This window comes from Malaclemys terrapin, chromosome 9 (assembly GCF_027887155.1).
Source record: "Malaclemys terrapin pileata isolate rMalTer1 chromosome 9, rMalTer1.hap1, whole genome shotgun sequence".
Lineage (NCBI taxonomy): Eukaryota > Metazoa > Chordata > Testudines > Emydidae > Malaclemys > Malaclemys terrapin.
This window is the reverse complement of record NC_071513.1, coordinates 78,175,763-78,200,372: the sequence shown is the minus strand read 5'-3', so window position 1 is coordinate 78,200,372 and position 24,610 is coordinate 78,175,763. Positions and strand designations below refer to the sequence as shown.

At 43.2% G+C, this 24,610-nt stretch overlaps 2 protein-coding genes across 2 annotated transcripts in view; both read left to right on the top strand.

Moving 5' to 3' along the window:
• The first annotated feature begins 9,233 nt into the window (after nucleotides 1–9,233).
• Nucleotides 9,234–16,863, top strand: TM4SF18 (transmembrane 4 L six family member 18). Its single transcript, XM_054038857.1, has 5 exons — nucleotides 9,234–9,629; nucleotides 11,439–11,528; nucleotides 12,209–12,351; nucleotides 14,876–15,056; nucleotides 16,480–16,863. The coding sequence occupies exons 1-5, from the start codon at nucleotides 9,453–9,455 to the stop codon at nucleotides 16,492–16,494; spliced, it is 606 nt and encodes a 201-aa protein (XP_053894832.1). The 5' UTR covers nucleotides 9,234–9,452; the 3' UTR covers nucleotides 16,495–16,863.
• Nucleotides 16,864–23,664: 6,801 nt separating this feature from the next.
• CP (ceruloplasmin) overlaps nucleotides 23,665–24,610 on the top strand; it is a 35,824-nt gene continuing 34,878 nt past the window's right edge. Inside the window, exon 1 of the mRNA XM_054040558.1 lies at nucleotides 23,665–23,852. Within this exon, the coding sequence (XP_053896533.1) occupies nucleotides 23,698–23,852 (155 nt within the window). The 5' untranslated portion in view covers nucleotides 23,665–23,697. The remainder of the gene's footprint in view (nucleotides 23,853–24,610) is intronic.

Below are 24,610 nucleotides of genomic sequence, written 5' to 3'. Positions count from 1 at the left end.
TTAGGGGTAATGTAACAATGAGAGACTGAGGAAAAATGCTGGAGAACCTGGAATGCAGCTAGGGGAAGGAGGTGTAGAACCAAGATCTGACTTGCAACATGTTTTTGTACAAACAAACCTATTTACTAGGAAAAGTTCTGGTGCAAACTTCTCAACCCAAGAACTGCAGGTGAGCATTAGCAAGTCCCTGCAGGAATCCGAGTATAATTTTAAAAAGATAAATAACCCTGTGACACATAACCATGCTGATGTATCCTGTCTGCCTCAGACCAGTCCTGTGATTCTCTCAGAAGAGAAGATCATCATGCAGCATGAATAAACTCCAAACATTATGTGATAATTTGGCACCATCTGATCTCATAGATGTAAATAGTGAGCAAAATGGAGACACCTTTCTTCCAACATCGTGTGTGAGAAGCTCTGTCACAGTTCAGGGAAATGCACCTGTATTCTCCCTCTGTGGTCTACCAAGGGCACCTGCTTTAGGATTCTGGTCCCAGCTATAATCTCGCTTGGGCAGAGACCAGCATCTCTTTCCATTCTGTCCAGGGATTTAAGGCTCCATAGCTCCATGAACAACACTGAGATATCCCCAGCAAGCCAGACTGCCTAAAAAGGCCAACACTTGCATTTTTCTGTCTCTCTGCAGGCTCTGACCAGTCTAATGGTGGCAGTTATAAATTACCTCACAGCTCCTTGTAAGCAAGCATATTTATTCTTAAGGTACAAGCATAACAAAGGACATACTAAAACAATAAAGCTAGAAACCTTACTGGAAGTCACCCCAACTCCAAACTAGGGCTCTGGTAGGTTTTACTCCTTCAAAACACACAACTGGGTTTTCCTGGAGTAACAAGTGCATCTGTCTCAGAACCAGAAGAATGGCTGGGCAGGTCAGCCATTTCTTTATACAGCTTGGGACTTTGACCTTGGCCCCTGTAACAGGTATTCAGCAGCCACTAACCCTCATCTCAGAGCATAGCTTCAAACAGCTTAATTTTAGCATAATTGGAGCTGGTGACTTTGAATTAACCCCTCCCTAGGGATTTCCAGGAAATCCATTTCACACTTCTTGTCCCAAAGGTCCCATACGTGTCTGGCACATATTCTATATAGTCTTTTGAATTCCCAGGTCTCACATCTGTCACATTTCCCCTGTAGAGAGCTTGTATACACAATCCCGGCCCTCAATAATACATAAACTTAATACAATAAGGTCTTTCAGGGATGTTGCAATAAATGCTCTATCTGTCAGACCTTCAAGATATGGTTTACAGCATATAATGAATATCATCTCGGAAGGAAAAGTCACATTGATGTGCCCCAAGCTAGTAATGAATTGGCACAAGGTGATGCCATTCCACAGCTGAAAAGCTGGTATGCACCTTGCCTCTTAGAAGTAAGAGATTCAAGCCAAAAATGCTGGCCACCATTATTCACTTTGGAACCTAGCAAAGGTGTTACAAGTCATTTGACTTGTGTGTGTGACATTCTTGGAAAGGATATTTCAGATCCATGGATAATCCTGGGGATTATTCATTGCATTGCTACAGTCTTTCCACAGAGACAGAAATGTACATTATATAATAGTACTCCAAGCGAGGAAGATGATCACTATAAATTAAGGTATCCAGAAGTTAAACACATATTTCTGAGGTGCAGCTTAGCACACTATCCCTCCCAACTAAATCTGCACACTGAGAATGCACATTTGAGACAGAAAAGAAATTGATAAACATGTAGCCCTGATCTCTCTCACTGATCCACAGCAATGCAAGGAAGACGTTTGCCCGCAGCTGTAGAGCCTGGATCCTCAGTGGCAGATAGGCCCCTAAATATGTTTGAGGATCTGAGCCTAGGTGCCTAATCCATTTTAACGGTCTATGTCATTCGTTCAACTCCCATGGGATGAACTCAAGAGATGCTATTTGTTAAAGCTAAACTGTCACTGCCTCAGCCTTTAGAACTGCAGGATCTAAATGCATGGATGAGACGCTGGTGTAGGGAGAAGAGATTTAGGTTCATTAGGAATTGGGGAGCCTTTGGGGGAAGAAGTAGCCTCTACCGAAGAGATGGGCTCAACCGTAACCAAAATGGAACCACACTGCTGGTTGTAGAGGATTTTTTAAACTAAGGACTAGAGAAAAGCCGACAGGTGTGGAGGGTGGAGACATCCTCTAGGGATGAATTTATTAAAGGTGAACTCTATATCCTAGCATAAAGGATAGGAAAGAAGTTGGTAGAGTACAAGTACTGGCCACTATCTGATACAGGCTACTGGGCATGATGGACTGGTGTGACCTACTATGGCAGCTCTTATGTGTTTGTGTCTCCTGTAGCTGTGGCATTTTTGTCCTCCCTGTATGGGATAAGATATTCTCTAGCTGCTGGTCTGGGCTGATATTTTCGTGGTGAAACAGAATTATTTGAGGGAGGAGTAGTGGAGTTAAGTTGAGGGAAAACCGAGTTCTAACCTTAGGCTAAGGATGAAGGGTGGGGAGCTGGGAGAAGGGGCAGGAATAGCACAGAATATAATATGCTATTGGAATTGTACTTTTTTACCTTGGGCTCAGATGGCTGTTTCTCCTTGCATTATCTATCCACACAGGACACAGAGGAGAGGTCAGAATCAGCTTTAGAATTAGTGCGCAAAGGGAGAAAAGTTTGACTGGAGCTCAGCCCCGATCTCTGTAGTGGTAGTACGCAGCATTAGTGCTAGGTCCCTGAGACCACATCAGAATGAAAAATCCAATTGAAATCCTTTCTTAATGGCTGATGCACAACAGCATGTACAGCAAGTGTAGCAAACAAACCCTAGGAAAATAATTACTTTAAATAAAGTTTGATTCAGTTAGCAGAGAAGTCACTCACCCCATGAGTAATCAAAGACTTTTGGTAACAGCATCTGCTCCCAGAGGTTTACAGGAACAGAACGGAGGCTCTTGCAACATTGATCAACATGGTTGAGAAACTGACCTTGGAGTTTACCAGTTTTGCCTAATACTACATATAAAACAGCTACTGTGTGTTCTAGCATCACAACATGCTAAGGAACAAGCCAATTTAATATGGTATCTGCAGAACTTAATTTGAGTAACAAGGCATCTGAATTGCATCATTTACTGTTACTTGTGCAGACTAAGTTCTGTGCATGAAATCTCATTTTCAGAGAGGCTTAGTCTAACTGGAACAGAATATAGCTGGAAACAGCAGCAAATTGGATTACAAACACAGATGGCCACTTTTTACTGTAGGCTTCAATTTAAAAAAAAAAAAGCAGATGCTGTCAGGTTTTCAACTAACCATTGGGCTCTGAATAAAAATGTGGCTTGTAGATGAGACATGCCTTGCTTTAATCAACAATGTCCCCTTGGATCACTATGGAGCAGCCTCGATGAAGGACATCCCATCCCATCCAGTCTTGTTAAGCTGCCAAGATCTGCAAAGGGAGGTTTGCTATTGACTTCAATAGGAGCAACAGCAGGCCCCAAGACAGTGTAGGGAATCTGGGATTAAGACAGGGGGTAAATGAGGGATCCTCAGAGATCTGTAAGAAACACAGAGGATCCTGGAGATAGGAGGAAGAATCGGGGGAAAGAAGGCTCAGAGGAAAGGTGGAGAGAATGGTCTAATCACAAAACTAGTACTGAACATCTTCCTTCTGTGCTCTCCTAGTGATTTCGCTACTGCTACTTTGAATGGTGCATAAACCAACCAGAGAACAGAATCAGCTTTAAAGAGGACCCCAAAGAGCAAAGTTTGACTGGGGCCTAAGCAGCTCATACATTTGTTTGCTTTAGGGAGCAAAGGGAAAATATATCCCAAAGTATCCTCACAGCCCAACCTCCTGAAGTTTAATTGTTTTTTATTCAGTACAACTTCCCTTTTTGTGGCCTCAGCCTCTTCATTGGCTCTTATGAATTAATTCAATAACTCCTCAGAAATGGACAAGGTCCCCAGTCTCACCCCCAAAAAACAAGGCAATTATTGTGGTGTCCCTAATACTCTGGAATGCACAGGTGTCTATAGTAATGCCAGGTAAGGTTGGGCGAAAAGTCTGTCTTTTGCTTTATACACTTTTCACAGCGAAACAAACATTTAGTGAATATCAAAAAGGATTTTGCAGCACCACATTTTATTACACCTCTTCAAGTTGCATGCAGTATTGGGCCAAATTCTGCCCTCAGTTACACTGTTGTAAGTGCAGAATTGCATCACTTATTTTCCTCCAGGCTTATATCAGTATAACAGAGCAGAATGTGACCCAAAATCTCACACAGCAAAATAATACAACTAAATAACATAGTTATTATAATAATATTAAAAAGCATCAAAAGCATCAAAAGTTGAATTTTAATATCCACCAGAGGGAGCCCTCTGAAACCTCTGTCTGATAAGTAATAGGCAGCAAACAAGGCAGAGTTGCCACAGGGTGTCTGAGGACTTAGTTCAACAGATTAAGGATGGAGCAGTATTCTCGATGGTAGCAAAATAGGACTGAACTAACAGGGAAAATGTATGCTGCATATTTATTAAAGCTTCCAGACAGCCCAGAGCTAAAAGGCTCTGATATAGACTTCCAAGGAAGTGAGTGCATGTCTCATTGTTAAAGCTGTGAGTTTGTATCGGAAGTCACGGATTCCATGACTTTCTGTGACCTCGGTGATTTTTGCAGTGGCCAGTGCACCTGCCTCAGGGGCAGCTCAGGCAGCCCCTGCACCAAGCACACTGGCCACTGCTAGGGCACTCTTGAGCCACCAGGCCCCAGCACAGTTTGGGTGTTGGACAGGGCCTGCTTTAGCAGGTGTGGGGCCCCACGTCGGGACATGAATTGTCTCACACCCGCCCGCCCCGGCCCTGCCCCGACTCTGCCCCCTCGGATCCCTCCCAAATCCCTGCCCTGGCCCCGCCCCCAGTCCTGCCCCCTCACTGCCCCATTGGATTCCTCCCCAAATCCCCGCTCTGGCCCCGCCTCTTCCCCAAGCACACCGCATTCCTCCTCCTCACCCCTCCCGCCCAGGCTTGTGCTGATCAGCTGTATGGCAGTGCAAGCGCTGGAGGGAGGGGGGAGAAGCAGGACACGGCTTTTTTTTTTTCCCCCCCCGCTCCGTCGGCAGCCCCGGACGTTGTGGGGCCCTCTTAGGCGCGGGGCCCCATTCTGGGGAATTGCCTGAATCGGCTTAAAGACGGCCCTGATTTTGGAGGGGGTAGGGGGTTGGGGCACAGGGTGGGGTGAGGAGCGCTCTGAGTGGAGGCATGGCCAGGCAGCTCTGCAGCAGTCCGGCCAATGGGAGCTGCAGCGGCGGTGCCCTGGGCAGGGGTGGTGCCCTAGATGAGGGCAGTGCCCTGGGTGGGGGCAGTGCACAGAGGTGCCTGGTCATGCCTCCGCCTAGCAGCTGAGCGAGGGGGATGTCACTGCTTCCAGGGAGCCCCCCAGGTAAGCGCTGCCCAGAGCCCATCTCACCCTGTCCCCTGCCCCGACATCCTGCCCTCTCCCACACCCAAACTCTGCTGCTGCTGCGGGAGTACGGGGGGCGGGGAGGCCTGGAGCCAGAGAGGTAGGCTGCTGGCCCCGCCAACCTCCCCCCAACCCCAGTGGGGATCCCGAGCCGCACACCGCGTCCGGTGCTCCCCCAGCACCAGTGGGGCTCTTGGTCTACACACCGCTGCCTGGGGCCCTCCCAGCACCGGCGGGGGTCCTGGGCAGGGGTGAAAGTAAAATTGAACTCTAACTGGTATGTGGATGACTCCGCCCCCCCGGGAAGGGCGGGGCCTGGGGCAGAAGGGGGTGGGGCTGGTGGTCAGCATCCCCCAGCCAGCCCATCCGTGCTGCCTGGCCTGCTCCACCTGGGGCTCCAGCAGCAATTTAAAGGGCCGGGGGCTTTTAAATCTCTGGCCCCGGGGCAGCTGCTCCTTTTGCCCCCCCTCCCCCATTGGCAACCTGGGGGGGGGGAAAAGGGGCAATGACATTAAAGCTCTGCTATGGCAGCACTTTAAGCAGGGTCCTTTGCCGCGGCAGCGCTTTAACATCAGCTGTACCAGCAGCCACGTTTTACCGGTACGCTGTACCAGCCTGTACCGCCTTACTTTCACCCCTGGTCCCAGGCTGTGTGCCGTCGTCTGCCCCCTGCGGCACCCGGGCCACCCTCCCCCAGCACCTGCAGGGCCCCCGGGCAGCCCTCCCCCAAGTTTTATTCATGGGTATTTTTAGTAAAAGTCATGGACAGGTCATGGGCTGTGAATTTTTGTTTATTGCCCGTGACCTGTCCGTGACTTTTACTAAAAATACCCATGGCTAAAATGTAGTCTTACTCATTGTTTATGTCATTTTAAATTAGATTAGACAAAACCCTAGAAAACATTCTGCAGAGAATATCCTGTATTAGCTCAAAGGTGGACTGGATAATCTCCAATTCCATAATTCTATAATCCTTAATGATCCCAATTATACTTCCCAATACAATTAACCACCGGTTGGGAAATGTTCTATTGTTCTGTACATGAGAAATTTTTAGTGCATTGCAAGTGTAAGCGGGGTCAGAATGAATGCTTCCCTAACAGCTAGCTGGGCAGGGGAGAGACTTTGGATGTCTTTATGTAAATACAGTTTGCTCCTGCTCTGCTTACATATTCAACAAATACTGCGGTGTCAAAGTGATCAACTTTGGCTGGTCTTGGGTACAAATCACCTTAGTACTGAATGCAGGGGTAGTGAAATATGGTTATCAATGTTATAATTATTGTAGGTATACAGGAAAGCATCAGGTGCTTAACCTGTCCCAAATGAGGGGGCCACCCTCAGTTCAAAGAACCTCATTAAGCCACGGGCTCAAATGTCAGAGCCCTGTGAAAGTAAGAGGGCTGGGGAGACTGCATAATCTCATCAAGGGTTCTCCCTAGACTGGTTTAACCTGTTCCTCCCCACTGTTAAAAAAATAGAGCTAAATAGGATTCTTTAGGAGCCTCTTTGTTATGTTAAATACCCAATCAGAGCTGAAATCAGGTGTGGTAGGACTGTGTTTCTGCCCTGCCTGCTAAGAGCTAAAAATCACTGAGAGCTGAAATCACTTGAGATAAGGCAGTGTTTCTGCCCAGCCTGCAAGGGGCTGGAAATTACTAAGAGACTGATAGGTTTCAGAGTAGCAGCCGTGTTAGTCTGTATCCGCAAAAAGAACAGGAGTACTTGTGGCACCTTAGAGACTAACAAATTTATTAGAGCATAAGCTTTCGTGGACTACAGCCCACTTCTTCGGATGCATATATATATATACTCCTGTTCTTCTTTTTAAGAGACTGATGTCAAGTATCGGGGGTAGCCGTGTTAGTCTGTATCTACAAAAACAACAAGGAGTCTGGTGGCACCTTAAAGACTAACAGATTTATTTATTTGTGCTTATACACAAATAAATCTGTTAGTCTTTAAGGTGCCACCAGACTCCTTGTTGTTTTTTAAGAGACTGATGTGCAGCAGTCACAGCAGAGAGGCAGGTGGCAGCAGAAGGTGACTTACAGTCAGCTGGTGAATGAGTGGCTGGTGCAGCAGAGAGGTGTGATAAGCGGCCAACAGGGCGGCTGGCAGAGAGGGGTGGCGAGTGAGTGCCTGAGCAGTGGAATGAGTAAGGTACCTCTTTACCCCCCACCCAGGGAGTGAGGTGAACTCTGCAGATACACCTCTGAACTCTGGGTCTGCACTGACCAAGGACAGCAACTGTCAGTGGGGTGCAGAAAAGGGTTGGGCACGTGAAAGGGACTTTTGGGTTGCTGGACTTAAGAACCTGATGGGAAAAGGACACTGTCCAACCTATTTGAGGGTGGGTCTTTTACTTGTGGTTTATGTTTATGAACTCTGTTTGCAGTGTTTCCCAAATTAACGCCAAGTTACTTCCCCCCTTTAATTAAAAGTTTCTTTTCTACACTCAGATTCTGTGCTTGTAAGTGGGGAAGTATTACCTCTCAGAGGTGCCTGGGGTGGTGTGTAAGTTTCCCAGGTTACTGGGTGGAGGCTCGAGCTGGTTCTCTGTTGTATCAATGGAAAAGGACCCCGAGCTTTTGAACCCGGCCCTGGTTGCTGCTGGCTCCACCTGGTAGAAGAGTTACGCAAGCTATTAGAGGAGATCCCTCATTTACAGGGACAGGACTGCAAACAAGCTGTGTTTTGAGTGAAGGTTTGCTGTTTTCAGTTCCCTGCCCACACATTTGCTATTTCCCCCCTTCAAATAATTTTGTTTACAGATATTGTATAAAGCCATTGCACAGGGACCAATGTGTGCTGAGCTGTAATCCTGGCTTTCTCTGCAGCCATAGGTAATACACAGCCTTTCTATCTAGAAACTTCTATGGGCCCCATCATAGACATGAATACATTTAGCCTCACAAACCCTGAGGAGCATTATTAGACTCACTTTGCAGAGGAGGAACTGAAGCAAAAAGAAGATCAGTGACATACCCAACATCACACAGGAAATCTGTGTCCCAGGGCCAAGACGTGAACCCAGGGGTTTCTTAAGTTCCACTCTAGTGCCTTACCCACAAGACCATCCTTATCTTCTCTGTGCCTTGCTTTGCCCATTGCTCAAGTTATTCTTCATAATTGATATTACTTAGCACTTAGAAACCCCAAACATGCATATAGTAAGAAACAGCCCTAGCCCCCAAAAGCATACAATCTAAATAGACAGAAGAGACAAAGGGAGTGGGGGGAAAACAGACACAGAAGTGGGCCAGGAATAGAACCCAGTTCTTGAACAGTGATACCTACTTACTTCACAAGAGTGCTGTAAGACAATAACATAAAGTACACAAAATATGTTAGTTCTAATAATACTTCATTGCCCCTCAGAACATAGTAAACTTTGGAAGGTCTCACAGTCCTAGGGTGACCAGACAGCAAGTGTGAAAAATTGGGACAGGGGTTGGGGATAATAGGAGCCTACACAAGAAAAAGACCCCAAAATCAGGACTGTCCCTATAAAATCGGGACATCTGGTCACCCTACACAGTCCAGGGCCTACCTGCGAGGCATGTTGTGTGCAGGGTGCTGTGTGGATTACTTTGTTAATATTTCTAAACCGTGTTTTAGAAGATGAAAAAGTGATATACACATGCTTGATATGTTGTTGTTATAACCTTGTGTGGTGTTCCTTCTGATTCTTCTAGACACTCATTTGAATCTTAAGCTCCCCAAGGAATAGACCTTAGAGGGAAACAAAAGTTACTTAAAGAAACAGTCACACGCTCCAGCACAGGAGATGGACTAGCCCTTCAGCCAGTGATATTTTGCCCTTTGTTCTACAAACAGTAAAGCACTCACTTTAGCACTGGAACCCAGCAACCAGGTTCCCATGAATACAAAATGAATGCATCAAAACAAGAAAGTGGCAGGGGTTTGCAACTTTAAAAGAAGTAGCCCTGTGTGGGCTTAGAATAGCGAAAGTATTTAAAGTTCTTAAGAGATGGGTTTACAAAAATGCAGAGGCTGTTTGAGTTGTCTGTTGATACCTCTTGCACTTTGGAGTATTGTTGTTAATATCCTGTTATACTTCCCTAATGGGAAAACTTCATACGCCACCAGTAACCAGCTCACCAACTACGTGTGGTATTTTGAAGGAATATGTTTCTCTGGTGTGATGGTAAGTGTCAGTTTTATGGATTTTATTGAGTTGTAAATGCTAGTACAAATGATGTTAGCACAATCACATCTACAGGGATAACCCTGCTGTAAGGTGTGATTGTGTCATGATCTTGCTTTTAAAGGGGAGATGAATTATTTTAGCTAATTTTATAGGCAGCAAATTTGATCAACTTTAAAAATTAAGGGCACTGATCATGGACAGCTCAGCAAAACTGGCATGTACGTGATTGATTTTTTGTTTTACATGATTTTGGGAGGTGAGTTTGCATGCTTTTTGTCACATAAGCAAAGCTTGTGCAGTAGTGTGTGGGAGGGGATTGGCTAACCATCTACTTGGGTTTGGAGTTATGCTAAAAATGAAATTCTTATATATGTAACTGCAAAGCTGACTGCAGATGTGTGCATATTATACCACGATGTGCTATGGCCACTAATCAATAAAACTCTGCTGCTGTGTAAAAACGTAGACAAGTCAATCCATTACAGCCAGTGGAAGATCATGCACAATAACTTTTTTCTAATAGATTTTTAATATTCTTATCTGTGGTAACATAGTCAAGGGTGCTGGAACAATTTGTATTGTGGGGTTGCTGAGAGCCACTGAACCAAACTGTAAACCCTGTATATGGTGAAAACCACTGCAAGGCAAGGGGTGCGGTAGCACTGCCAGCACCCTTAGTTCCTATGAACATAGTACACAATGTAAAAGCCACAGCCCTCTTATGTGTTTAGACAGGTACCTTATATTATTAATGTCAATTCTATTTGGTAGAGTCTTTCTGCATTAAAAAGGGAAAGATGTTAAATGAATAAAGATGAGACCTAATTTTGAAACTATCACTGTGTATGTTCTACATCAGTCTTTGAAAACTGTCAAACTTGTAGTGATCAGAGAAAATTTTCTGGAGGCCCAGAAACTCAAAAGGAGAAACACTAGTAAGCTGGAGGTTTGGGAAACACCAACCACAAAAATTAAAAATACCTTATATAGAGATTTCAAAACTTCCATTTAGCACTTTTCTATTTCAGAGCCCTTCATGGGAGTTCATGAGAATTACCATTATCCTCATTTTACAAACAGAGAATCAAATAGCAAGAGTTCAGGCTGTGCCTACACCAGGATATTTTTACTAAAATTTCCCATTGTAGTTACTATTGGCTCAGTTCCAATGGTGGGATCATCCATGAGAGTCCTAATGTAGGTAGAAATCCAGCTGGCTGCTGGTATTTTAAGCAGATCTACACAACATGGTGCTTAAAATGCTGGTATTGCCACCACCTTGTATACATTAGCACTCCTCCTCTTACCTTCCCCATTCCTCCAACCCAGAGGGCCCATCCCTCCCTTCCTCATATGGCCCTTCCCATAGGCCCCACAACTCAGCTCTCCCACAGAGAAATGTCCAGAGTCCTGGTTTCTTCACTGAATCATCCTTGGATGGGTTTTTTTAGTGTTGGAAACTATTATGATCTAAAGTCCAAGATTTACTTGGTGAAATTACTCAACCAATGTCAAATAACTTAACATTTTGAGAATAGTCCTAAGCTACATGTGGAGGACTGGCAGAGAGAGAAGTGAAGCTCATTAGTTCTTTTCTGCAAAATTTCCAGTTATGTCTAATAAATACGGTAGCCCTGACTCTCCCTTGCCGTGCACCTGCAGCAGTCGTACACTTCTGTGCAAAGTGAGTGTAACGTGCTACCAGTTCAGACTGGTGGCATTTTACACTTACTGTGCACGGGCAGGAGAGAATCAGGCGCAGTATCTCCAGTTATTTCCACTCATTTTACAGTCTCCCCCTTACAGATGCTTCTGTTAGCAGCACTTCTAATAACATTGGAGCGTGACACGTTCTATCAATGCTGCCAGAGCGAGAGCTGTAACAAAACATACAGGGTGAGTCTTTGTTTTGTCTTTTGTTTCTCTATTCAGCATTCATTCTGAGTTCCCCTCCTCCCCCATTTCCCCAGCCAAACCTTGACTCCCTCTTTATGGCTAGTTCCTTCCTCTCTCTGTATTAGGACCGAACCCTGGGTCAGGGTAGAGACAACCCCACAGGTTACCACAAGTCCAGTTGCTTCCTCAACTGCACATGTGAAGTCCCCAGGAAACAAAAGAGTTGATGGCCTTGGACTGTTATCTTTCAACTCTCTCCCCTGCTGAATTGCTCCTTCACATTCCCTTCTGACATTTGGAAGCGATTAGATGGAAAATAAATAATCTGCTGTAAATGCTGAGTGGGATGCAAACAAGTCTTATGAGTGTTGTGGTGCCCTCCTGGCCTCCTACAATGTGTTTGCAAAAGTACAGCTTAAAAAACAATGGGAGTAAAACTGTCTTACCTCTGGAGAAATTTGGCATTTTCCCTGAGGACACAATCCCAAAAGAGAAAATGCTATTGCCAGGGATGGGTCTCCCTGTTGTCCTGATCCCATTTCCTACTGAATTTTGAACAACCATGCCTGTAAGGTACAAACCTGGCAAAGGAGCCAGGGCACATTGGTTGGTGGTTGGCTCTGATTAGGTGACTAAGAGAAACCCCCATGCTGATAACATTTATTCTCTCTTCAATACAGAGTTTCATTTCAGTTGTGTTAGCCCTGCTTGGAATTGTTTTTTCTGGATATAGTGTCATCATCTCTACTTTGGGCTTAGTGCAAGGCCCATTCTGCAATACGCCAGCTGGCTGGGGTTATATCTTCAAAGACACTGCAGGGGGGTAAGAAACATCTTTATATATCTACTATAAGAAACTATACAGAAAAAAGGTAAAAAGGTCCTTTTGGAGGTAATTTATAGATAAAAATAAATTTACCCATTATCACAGCATATGTATTTTCTTAGCTTTTAAAAATCTTTGCTCCACAATGAATACTGTATGTTTCAAATTTGTTTCTGAGCAGAATACACAAAGGAAAAAAATTATTTGCATCTTTACAGAGAAAGTTTAATGTTCAGCTAATTCGGCTTATCTTCCAGTGAGACATCAAAGCTCCTAAGAATATGTCAAGTACAGATCTACAACCTGTGACTGCTTTGAATGCAGAAGTTTGAAACTGTCTCCTTTTCAAGGATAAGATTTTTTAATATGCACATATTTCAAGTAAGATAAAGTCAAGTTCTTCCAACTTCGAGTGGAGTACACTAAGCATTGGCCTAGTCATGAAATCCTAGATAGAAGAAGATGAAAAGCCAAATTCCTCAGCAAGTATGGGATTGTTCCCTAAAACAGTGGTTTTCAACCTTTTTTCATTTGTGGACCCCTAAAAATTTTTGAACGGAGGTGCAGACCCCTTTGAAAATCTTAGTCTGCAGCCCCCGCAAGGGTCCACAGACCATAGGTTGAAAGCCATGGCTCTAAAATATAGGAATTACTGACTTCAGTTTAGAGAAGAGACAAAAGAAGTGGATCCTTATACACATGTGGTGTATTCTCTGTTTTTAGGTTATGGTGACACCATTGAGATATGTACTAATAATGACAATGTTCTGTTGGTTTTTATTTTGTTTTTTTTAATTCATAAATAAAGAAGAGCCTGATTTGAACATGAAGGGCCAGATGCCAAGTGAGGGACTCTGGATTCAGCCCAAACTGTGTAATTTATTAATAGAGACGAAATGGAGGCCAGCAAATATGATTACAGTGATGGTTCTTGGAACCAATAATAACACCATGCCATCTCCAGTATTGCCAACTCTCATGATTTTATCACCACGCAAGTGATATGGGTTTTTTTAATCTGTTTGAAAGGTGCCAATGCAGGAATTTTCCCTTATTCACAATGGTCACCATCTCCCATTACTGTCAAGGAGGCTGAAGCCAGCAAGATGGCCTCCATGTCCCTGCAGTCTATCAGCATGTGGAAGCGAGGCTGCCCTTACTAAAGTAGGCTGCCACCTCCTACTGTGTTCAATGAGATTGAAGCAAAGCCCACAGGGAAATGCCTGCCACATTATGGTTTGGGGGAGAGGGGTGTGGACAGAACACAGGGGCAGTGAGGGGCAGCAGAGACACTGTGAAAGACGAATGGGAAGAATGAGGGGGAGCAGGAGGCATGTCTAGGGTGCAGGGGAGTGGAAAGGGGCCCCGGAAAAAGAGGGAGCAGTGGGAGAGGGGGGTCCAAAGTGCTACCCTGTGTTGGGCAGAGAAGTCTTGTGTGGGGAGGGGTGTCAGGGAAGTGCTGCTTCTTGCTAAAGGCTAGATCAATCCTATATTGTTTGTACTGTGCCATCATCACCTGTATGAATGGCTGATACAAGTTAGAAGTTCTTTGATATGTAATCTGTAACTCATCAATTCTAAATAATAAAATAAATTCTATGTGCTAGTGTGAATCATGGTGCATTAATTGGGTCAGTGGTTCTCAAACTATTTATCATCCAGCCCTTCTTTTATCAAAGGGAATAAACTTGGAAGGGAGAGAGTCAAGACAGCAATAGGGGAACTGCCTTCCATTCCTATCTTCAGGGTGAGGAGAGGGCAAGTGGTGTCTCCATCTGAGCAGCCAGGGAGAGGTATGCAGTTGTGTGCATTAAAGGCTGACTTTTCAATCTGAAATTATCACACGTGGACGGAGAGAGACATCTGACTCACGGTTTCTGATCTCTTGAGGATGGCAATACTGCATCTCCTTCACGTTGTTATGATGATACAACAGAGAAGGTGAACGACATACTCTATAGGGCTAGCAGGGAGGCAGAGGGTGGCCTGAAGTCCAAATGGGAATAACAAATGGTGATACTCCCTTAGGCAGTGCCCTCAGTCACCACTCCATCCATTTGTCATAGTGAAATATTATTTGGGCATTGCTGATCTATGCTGGTTAAAAACCCCAACTTTGGTCAAACTATAATCAACTGCAGCTTGACTGGTACTCATGAAAAAGAAGGGTTCTAAATGGTCTCTGTTTAAATTCAGTTTGTATCATTAGCAGAAAATGCAGAACTTCTACCACTTCCATGACAAAAATGCAGTGAAGTGAATGAAGAAGATGTATTCTGTGAACTCTGATCTGGATTCTGGGCTCAGTTACACCAGTGTAAATCTTGAGTAACACCACAGGGTTTGATTGAGCTACTTAGGATTTACACTGGTGTAACTGAGACCAGAATTTGGTTCCAGGACATCAGAACAAACAGATTTTATTATTTTGTCTGATTACTGTTAGAATTATTATTATTGAGTGTTAAATTTCAAGGCATTAAACTGGTCTAATTTCCCCATTTTTCTGTTTCTCTGGTAGTTACCTCACTGCGTACAGTTCCTGGTCTCAGTGCACTGAACCTGCGCACGTAGTGGAATGGAACATCATTTTATTCTCTATTCTCATAGCCCTTAGTGGACTCCAAGTGATCATCTGCTTTCTCAAAGCGATGGCTGAATTAAAACAGATACTCTGTGGGACCTACTCTGTCTTTATACAGGTAACAAAAGACCTTGTGCCAAATCTTAGGGTGATGTAAATCAGCATTGCTCCATCACTTCCCTCAGATGCCGATTTTCACCAGCTGAGGATCTGGCCATTGGTTTTTATGAATTTGAAACATTACTTTCCTAATCTGATACCAGTCTTCGTAATGAAGTGCATTTAACAACATATTATACTTTTCAAATTCATCTTGTCATTCCATACAACATGCAGGGATCCCAGGCTTCTCACTTAAACTCATCTGACTGGGAATGTGGGGCTGTGAAGGTTAAATGACCCTGAAAATTAAACATCAGTACTTAATATATAGAGAATACAGGACTTCGGTGTCAGTGAAGAGTACCGAGCATCTACCTCCTAGGAACAAGTCCAAGTTTGTTTTTAACATCAAGTGGGTTTCATAGCTGAGAGAGTAAGAAACAACCTGGTGGGTTTTGGCACTCAAGAACTTGGCATGTATTTTATGTCAATGTGCACAATGTTGTTCTGTGGGACATATCAGCAGAGCCCTATTAAAATGACCAAGAAATCCTTGCTTCAGAAGTGAGGATTTAGCACAAAGGGCTCCTGGTCCACAACAACACTACAATAAAAAATAACGTTGAATGACCTTAGTTTAAATAGGTGGTCCGGCTAGTAGGCATTATGGTGTGAAATAACATTTTCAGCATGGCAGCCAGCAGTTATAAAAGTGTATGACATGTTTCATTGTCCGCTCCGGCGGCTGGGTAGAGCTGGAAGTGCTAGCTCAAGAATGGCCATATTCATTAAGCTTTGGAAGCCTTTAGTGATCTTATGCAGCCCACAATGTTCATCGTGGGCAGATCATTCTGAACAGCCTTGAGGTTGTTTTGCTTTTATTAAACAGCAAGTGATTGTCTTATCAAAATGCACTGGCAAGTGTTTCTAGAAGGGAAGGAAAACTCTAGCATGTTTACCTTGGCCTATAAAGCAAAAGCATCTGCTGAAATAGGCAAAAAACACATTGGCTGAGCAGAAGTATAGAGAAACTACAAATCATTAGTTTTTCCTTTATAAAGTGTTGAAATCAACAGAATTTACATTACTTACTAGAAGTGAAACAAAAGATGCCTGGAGTAAATGGAGATAAAAATCCCCTTTTAACAGCCTGTAATGGGAATGTCACTGTTTCAGAGATTTGAACCCCAGCATAACACTCTGCTTGCTAAGGTAGGTAATAAACAGGTTTGATTCGCCTGGAGCCCCAATACTGCTCTCACTGAAGTCAATAGGAGCTTTTCTTCTGTCTTCACTGATGGCACAGTTGGGCGCCCTGTTTTATCCTGAGAAGCTCTGTTGATTTAGTATCATGTGGATGTTTCCATTGTGCAAATTGTAAGTTATACTGAGAGTTAATGCTACAAGTCTCCTTGACTTCTTCCCATTTCCTTTGGCAGCCGGGGATTATCTGAATGTGGCAGAGAACGCTTCATTTCCAGCGAGGCTTCGCTCCTCCAGTGTTTACTGTTCTACATAGCAGATCTGTGGGTGCCATTAAAACTAATTTTCCACTGATTTCTTTTTCACACCCACTTCTTTCATGAGATGTACCTTTAGATTCACTTAAATGGTTTTTGATAGCTAAAAATGAAGCTCTCCCATGTTTTCTTTAAAACAAGAGCCATTTCTTAACCACAACTAATCCTGAAAGACAATGATAACTGTGTCTCGTTTGCTTTGCCATCCATTTTGCGTTGTATGAGCGCTATGGAACTGCCTTCACAGAGAGATCTCTGGTTTTCAATAAAGAAAGTGCTGTAAAGCTGCTATGCTTTCATAGATTCCACTGTCTCATCTCCTTATTTAGACTTTATAAATATTTCAGATGGTCTCCAAGGGCCTCAGTAAATCCAGGGGAGTCTTTCCATTGACATCAGTGTATAGGGTCAGGCCTCAATTTCTTGATCAGTAGAAAATTACTTGATTTTAAGGCCAGAAGGGATCTTCTACTAGCCTGACCTCCGGCATAACACAGGCCACAAACCTCACTCAAATATTTCTGCATTGCATCCCTAACTTCTTTTTCAGCTATAGCATATCGCTTAGAAAAATATCCAGTCGTGATTTAAAGTCCCAGGTCAACTGCTTGGAAGGCAGCTATGCTCAACCTGGTATCACCAACATACCGAATAACAGGTTTTGGTTTATTTATCTTTAGATACTCAGAGCCAAATAATCCCTTTAGAACATATTTTAGGAGAATTGCTAAAAGGGCTTGCCTACACAGCGGAGCAAAGCACACCAGAAGGGTCTCATTTGTAAAGCACACTAGTGTGTTTTACTCTAATTGCCCCATGTAGACCCTGCTGAATGCTGATGCACTTTAAAAAGGAACCTACTTCACATTAACAGTCCTTTCTGAGCACACCAGTAGCGTCTATATGGAACAGTTAGAGCGAGACACATTAAAGTGCTTTATAAATCACTCCCCTCTCATGTGTTTTGCCCGCGCCAAGTAGACAAGCCCTTAGGACATTAAACCTCGTGAGCAAAAAAAATAAATAAAAAATCTAGTTTACAAATACCTTTCTAAATACAGAGCTCATTACAGAGATGGGGGGAGATTTTGAGCCTATAAAAATCAGCAGGAAAGGCAACATGCTCTGAAAAAGAATAAAGCAGCTCAAAGGGGATTGTCTGTGACTCCATGGGGAGGCCATTAAAATGCCTGAGGCGTTTTCGCTTGATAGATCAAATTTAAGTCTAGAACTCACAACCAATTTGAGGTTTGTGCCTGCTTCTCAACAGTCTGCCCTGAGGTCGGTACTCATGCTCCTGAGACACTCCAGACAGCTTGACAGCTACTAGTTTAATTCCCATTAAATTCTACAGGAATTTTCCATGAAAGGGGGAATTACAGTAGAACCTCAGAGTTATGAACAGCTCAGGAATGGAGGTTGTTCGTAACTCTGAAATGTTTGTAACGCTGAACAAAACGTTAGGGTTGTTCTTTCAAAAGTTTACAACTGACTTAGTACAGCTTTGAAACTTTACTATGAAGATAAAAATGCTGCTTTCCTTTTTTTTTTTTTTTTTTTTGGTCTCTGCTGCTGCCTGACTTGGAACTGGAAATACACAATGAGGTGTGTGGTGGAGTGATCAGTTTGTAACTCTGGTGTTCATAGCTGAGGTCTTATTGTAATTAAAGAGCAGAGGAATGGGATATACTTGAATAAAAGAGGGGGATTAAAAGAGCACCAGATGGATGGCCATTTTTAATGAGGGAAGAGACTTTGCTTCACACCGTAAGGGCTTGTCATCTTGTAGGGGTCTCAGTGCCTAATGTCACAAAAGGTTTAGTCCCCAAGATCACATTCCAAGGTGGAATGGGAGGTCAGAGGTGCATGGTGGAAAGGAATGTTGGCAAAATGTGAAGCTGCCCACTTGGCATTTCCTTAGACTGGAACATTTCCCCCTAGACTAGAGTAACACTGGGGCACTGTTGTAGCAATCAAATATGTGAAGTTACAGGTGTTTGATTTCCACCCCCCCCCCCCAAATATTTATATCTAGTGTGTGGAAAATAAAAACCTTTTCCAACCAAATGTCTTGTTTAATCTGGATTTCAACCCTAGATGCAGTGGAATTGCTATTTTTTGGAGATTTTTTTTTTAAAGCTTCTTTTTTTTTTTTAAGTTCTTGATGATTTATCTTTGATTGTGAAATCACATGAGTGGTGTGTCTCAAGAACAGAAATCCCCAGCATGGCAAAGCCTTCATTAAGTAAAAGGCTCCTTTGTATTGGTGAAAGACAATAAACAAGGTATTCTGTTCAGGCTCTGGGTTGATTAATGAGATAAGCCTGTATTATCTCCTTAAGCACAGAGTGGCTATTGAGAGAGGTTTTATTGAATTGAGTGAGACCAGAAACTTTAAAGGACATTTACAGCAAATGGTTTACTGGTATCTTTTGAACACCACCCTCACTCAAGCACTCTTGCAATTATTCTAAGTATGGAACAAAAAGACATGGGTTTGGCTGGGAAGAGACATGAGCAAGAGACGAGAAGATCATGAAGCCAGATAGGAGACCCATAAGCCATAGGAAACAATGATGTTATTTGTAGGTATCATTATGGTTTGTTTTAGCACCACTGAGAAGGATTGACTGTTTCTCACTGTGTGTGCAGTGCAGTATTGTTGTAGCACTGTCCGGCTCAGGATATTAGAGAGGCAAGGTGGGTGAGGTAATATCTTTGATTGGACCCACTTCTGTTGGCGATAGAGAGAAGCTTATGCAAGAGCCCTTGTCTTTGTTTCTCACTTTGTCCCTCCAGCATGGTAACTCTTGTTGGTCCGTATTTACTCTGTCAGAAGCTTCCATTTCACATCTGTGTAGTTTCAAACAAAGACATTTGACTTTATTGCTCATGAAAAGAGCTGGTTTCACAGCTCTAGATAATGAAATCTTCTCTTTATCCACCGAATAGGCAGCAGCTATGCAAGCATCTCTCCATGCTGCCTTGGTAATGACCCTTACCTGTGTCAGGATCCTCTGGGGTCTAAGTTAAAACATAGGCCATCAGATGATAAACCAAGGCTGGATTTGGACTAATGACCTAGAGATGAAAGCCTCTCTAACCAATTACCAACCCAAAACTAGATCTTTATAACTACTGCTAGCTCTGCCTGGTAGCTAAAACCCAACCTGCATTCTTCCTACTTTGTGCCTATTCCCCTATTCAATGCGATAACAGCAATTCTGAACTCCGAACATAGCTGGTAACTTTGTTGATGGTAGAGGAGGCAAAGTAAACATCTGTTTCAGACATGCCAAACCTGCGGAAAAAATGCTGAAGTTGGGCTTGTTTTTGGCTTAATTGGCTTGTGAGTTGCTTGTTGGCTAGTTTTTGGCTTGTTGCTTCTTTTTTTTTTTTTATCAGCTCCTGGCAAGGGGGGGGGGCAAGCAGAGACAAGAGGGGAGAGAGTCAAGGGTGCACAGCAGGCCCACCACAGTCCCAGACTACACGCTGGCGGGATCTAGTCATGTAGAGTGTTGGGGTTCTTGGGAATTGGCTTGTTTTGGCCTTGTTTTGAAATGGGATTACCTTTATTTTTGTTTTTTTTTTGTGAAAGTCAGGGTGCTTATTTACTGCGTGAAAGTTGGCAACTGTGATCTGTTTATGCAGCTGCAGCATGTTGATTCTGCAGTGCTGACAGCAGAAAAAAATGGATCTAGGCCGGGAGAATGGACCTTAGAGTCAGCAAACAAAGTTGATATAATGCAGAAGAGAGTTGTTCCCTTGTGAAGAAAGTCCGCTGAACATAAAATGATACATGTGATACAGACTGCCCAAGTCTGCGAATAGACACAACAGGCCAAATTAATCCTGGTTGTAGCTCTAAAAAAGTTGCAAATTGCCCCCGTTCATATAAATGGAGAAGTAACTCTGAAACCTAATGATAAAAAAGCCAGCACATTTATTTGCTGCTGAGCCCTTTTGCAGGAATATCTGCCTCAGATGCATAGGTACAAAAATTTCTCCTTGAAATCAATGGAAGTTGTACCTGAAGGTAGATGGGCTCACATTGTCCAGTAATAGATTTCTATTGCCCCAGAGATTCACAGTAAAACAAACTGAGTCAATGGAGAATCACTCACTAAGGCTAGATTGAAGGTGTTCAGCACAGGCCAGGCCTGCATTGAGAGTGAAGCAGAACACCACAGTGTCACACAGAACACCAGAATCACTCTGCTCCCAGAGCAACCCAGTGGGGAAGTCAGCTGGGTCTCAGCAATGGCGATGTTCGGGGGCAGGCTGGAGCCTGGACTTGATTTCCAGCCCTGCGGCGTGAACCCTACGAACCCAAGTCATCACTTGAAACTATGCTTTGAAAGTTGCTGCTGCTTTTTTGCTGTGTACCAGATAGAGAACTAGATAATGAATCCTACATTTAATACAGCTGTTATTTAAGGTATTTTGCAAAAAGCAAATTTGAGTATTTTATTTGTGTAAACATGGTCTGAATTCCTGTATAGGAGTGGTTCCCAAACTTTAACAGCCTGTGAACCCCTTTCACTAGCACGTCAAGTCTCCCGAACCCCCTCTTAAAAATGAATATTTCCAGGGATTTTCTCCTTTACCTGAGTATAAATTATAAAAGCAGTGATCTTGGAAATATAAAATGTGTTTTATGACGTGCTTATTACACACTATTTATTATTAATTATCATTACAGTATTTTTACTACACTATGAAAACGGAAACACTCTTCCAAGATCTCACTTTCGTAGCTTGTATCACTTTGAATAAGCCTGTTATAAGACAAGGCTCCTATGTTTCATCAAGGAGTATCAGATGTGAAACAGCATGAAGGTATTTAAGAAGCCAACTCAAAAGAGTTCCTCCTACAAAAGCATTCAGGTCTTGAGCGGTCCAGGCAAACAACGCATGTTACAACAAAGCTTAAACTGGTTCTTCATAATAGTTTTAAAAACAATACTAGCTGCCTATTTAATTTTAAAAACAGCAAAAAATATTCCCCTCCCTTTCTGTTTCTTATAAGGAGTCTCGAAGTTTAAATCTCCTCAGTGTGATAGATGTGCTTGCTTTGATCTGCTTAGCTCTTGGAAGTCCAGGGGCTGTGGGCTGCTGGCCCCGTGCTGCCCAGGATCCCTAGGGACAGCTCTGTCCACCATTAGGAATTTCCCCTCTCTCCCCTCCAAGAACCCCCTGTAACATTTTGCGAACCCCCAGGGGTTCACAAACCCCAGTTTGGGAATGACTGCTGTATAGGAATGGTAATTAAAATTGCTACTCTGCTCTTTGTATGAACAGTTCATGTAAAGCAATGTTTGGATTGGCATGTAATGAAAAAGGAACCTGCTGGGTTTACCCAATATATTGACTTGTAGACAATTTTCTGTCTGAAAGAGTATAAATAATTTTGGGCTTGTAATGTAGTAAAATAGCTTCTGATAAGATCTCATTTGAATTTTTTGGGCCTCTATGCAAATAGAAGTGCTGTTATTAAAGTGTGTGCTTGTGACTGTTTCTGCATGTGAAGGGAGATTTTCAAAAATGTCATAAGAACAGCTGTACCGGGTCAGACCAAAGGTCCATCTAGCCCAGTATTCTGTCTACTGACAGTGGCCAATGCCAGGTGCCCCAGAGGGAGTGGACCAACAGGCAATGATCAAGTGATCTCTCTCCTGCCATCCCTCTCCATCAAATGACATACAGGGACGTGAGCAGGAATTTAAATTTGACCACTTTTGGAGGGGTATGTTCTTTGCCCCCACCACCATCCTGGGGCCCATGCCCCTGCTTGACTCCTCTTTTGCACACCCCGATGACATAAAAGCGCAAGAACCATGGGACTGTCACTTAAGTGCTTTTGGAAAACACACTTGGAGCTCCCACTTTTGTGGGATTTTCATTCAACAGGTGCGTGTACAAATTTTGCAGGGCCAAACCTTTGAAAATGTAGATTTAGATTAATCCATTAGGTCAGACAATCTTGACCATTCTGTACATATTTTGTATCTTGCAGTTATAAGCTATCCTGCACACGGGCTATATGTTATGCTCCTTGTCATTGCAGAATTTTTTTTTCCTTACTTTTGAAAATAATAAGAACAAAAGATATAGCCCTCCTCCCCCATGGAAAGGTCACAGGAGAAAGAATGGGTCCAGAAAACCCTGGGACATTCAGTTCATGGACTTCACAATTATATTTCTTCTGGGGCGGAGTAGTTTAAGGGCCCACACTCCCAACTCCAAATATTCTGGGCAATCACGAGGAAGGGAAACACTAGTTTTTCCCCACAGCAGAATAGCTCCTGCAGGGGATGTTTTCCTGTTAGCTAGCTATTCTCAACCCTGCACAAACCCACATCTTTTGGGAATTGTTGTCATGAAATGTAGGTTAATGCTACTGTAGGTATTAGTGCCACATTAATGGAGGGGTGGTGCTATGCTCAGATATCAGCTGCCACCTGCAGGGGACCAGGTCCTTCCCCTACCAATTCTTTTCCCCACTCTCTCCACAAGAGCCTGGCTATAGAGTCCCAGCTCTATAAAGGGGAGGAAGAGGAACTTCCATAGGTTCAAAAGGAGTAGGGGGGCATACACCAGAATCATTGCCCCCACATGAGCAACCCACAGATTCTGGCTCTCTTCTATTGCATTACTGAAGAAAAGCAAGGGTTGATGGTGTCAAAATGAAAACAGATGCCAGTTTGGAGCTTCACCCAATATTCTTAGAGTTTTAGGAATAAAACTAAGAGGAAAGGCAAAGAGTTTACTTAGATGACATAGTAACTAAATGAGTTCAGAGTCACTGTGATCATTCAGGGTTTCTTTAAATCAGAAACACTTGAAAATTGATCCACAAAATTTATCATCTGGATTGCACATAAACTAATGTGCATGATAGGTTAAAAAAAAAAAAAAGAACGAAGAAACTGTCTTGCCTACTTTACATCACCTGAGTCAACTTAGTTACTGGCATCCAAATCTCTGTTTACTCTGACAACATAGGGGCGTTGTGCAACCTTTTCTTTTGTTGATCAAAGCATATTGGGGGGGTGGGAGGGGAACTGATCTTATAAAGGGACATAATGTTGGTTTCATGTTTTACTCCATCATTCCAACAAGGTTTATGACTGCAAAATGAAGCTGTTCTTACTAAGCTGCTTGCTGGCTTGTTGTGGTTGCCAAGTCTGGGCAGTGAGTAGAGAGTATTACATTGGGATTACAGAGACCACTTGGAACTACGCACCTGGGAATAAAAATATAATATCTGGGCAGCTTTTTTCAGAAGAAGAGTAAGTAACACTCAGTTTGTGCTAACTACATATAAATGCTCTTGACTTTACAATAATGGTTGGTGCAGACACTGCTGGTTTAGGACCTGATCCAAAGCTCATTGAAGTCAATGAAAAGATTCCCATTGCTCTGAATGGCCTTTGAATCAGGCCCTTCTTCCTTGTAATTTTCTACAGGTCTTGCAAGAGGTCTTCTGTTTTTCCTAACATGTTAATAATTTGTGTGTATTTATGGAAGAAAAGCCTCTCAGCTGACTAGGCACCCATTCACATAGGCAAAACTCCCATTGGAATACAGTGCGATTACAACAGATGCTTTGCTGATTAAGGAGGGCAGGATCAGGCCCTGACTGTCTAATGATGTGTAATTTTGATCTGTCAATAAATAGATAAGATGCTGTATGTTCATACATTTATTTAAAGGCAAGATTGATTTTTTTTTTTTTAATGGTGGCTGTGGAAACTCAGAATTTTACAGCACTGAAGCTGTGCTATTCAGCTCTCTCTAAGCTTTGGCTATTTTAGTTAATCCCATTTGTACAGTACTGAGATATGCATCATTGGTTTAATTTCACATTATTTTGTTCACAATTTCTTTTTCACAGTAGATGTTTCTTCTGTTGATTTATTTTTAACATTGAGACTGTTCTTTCTGTCTGCCAGTACAATGGAATCCTGTATGTGACATCAAAATGCTAAGAGACCAGGATCAATCACTATACAAGGAGGGGAGAAACTAACTGCAGATCCTGCAGTAA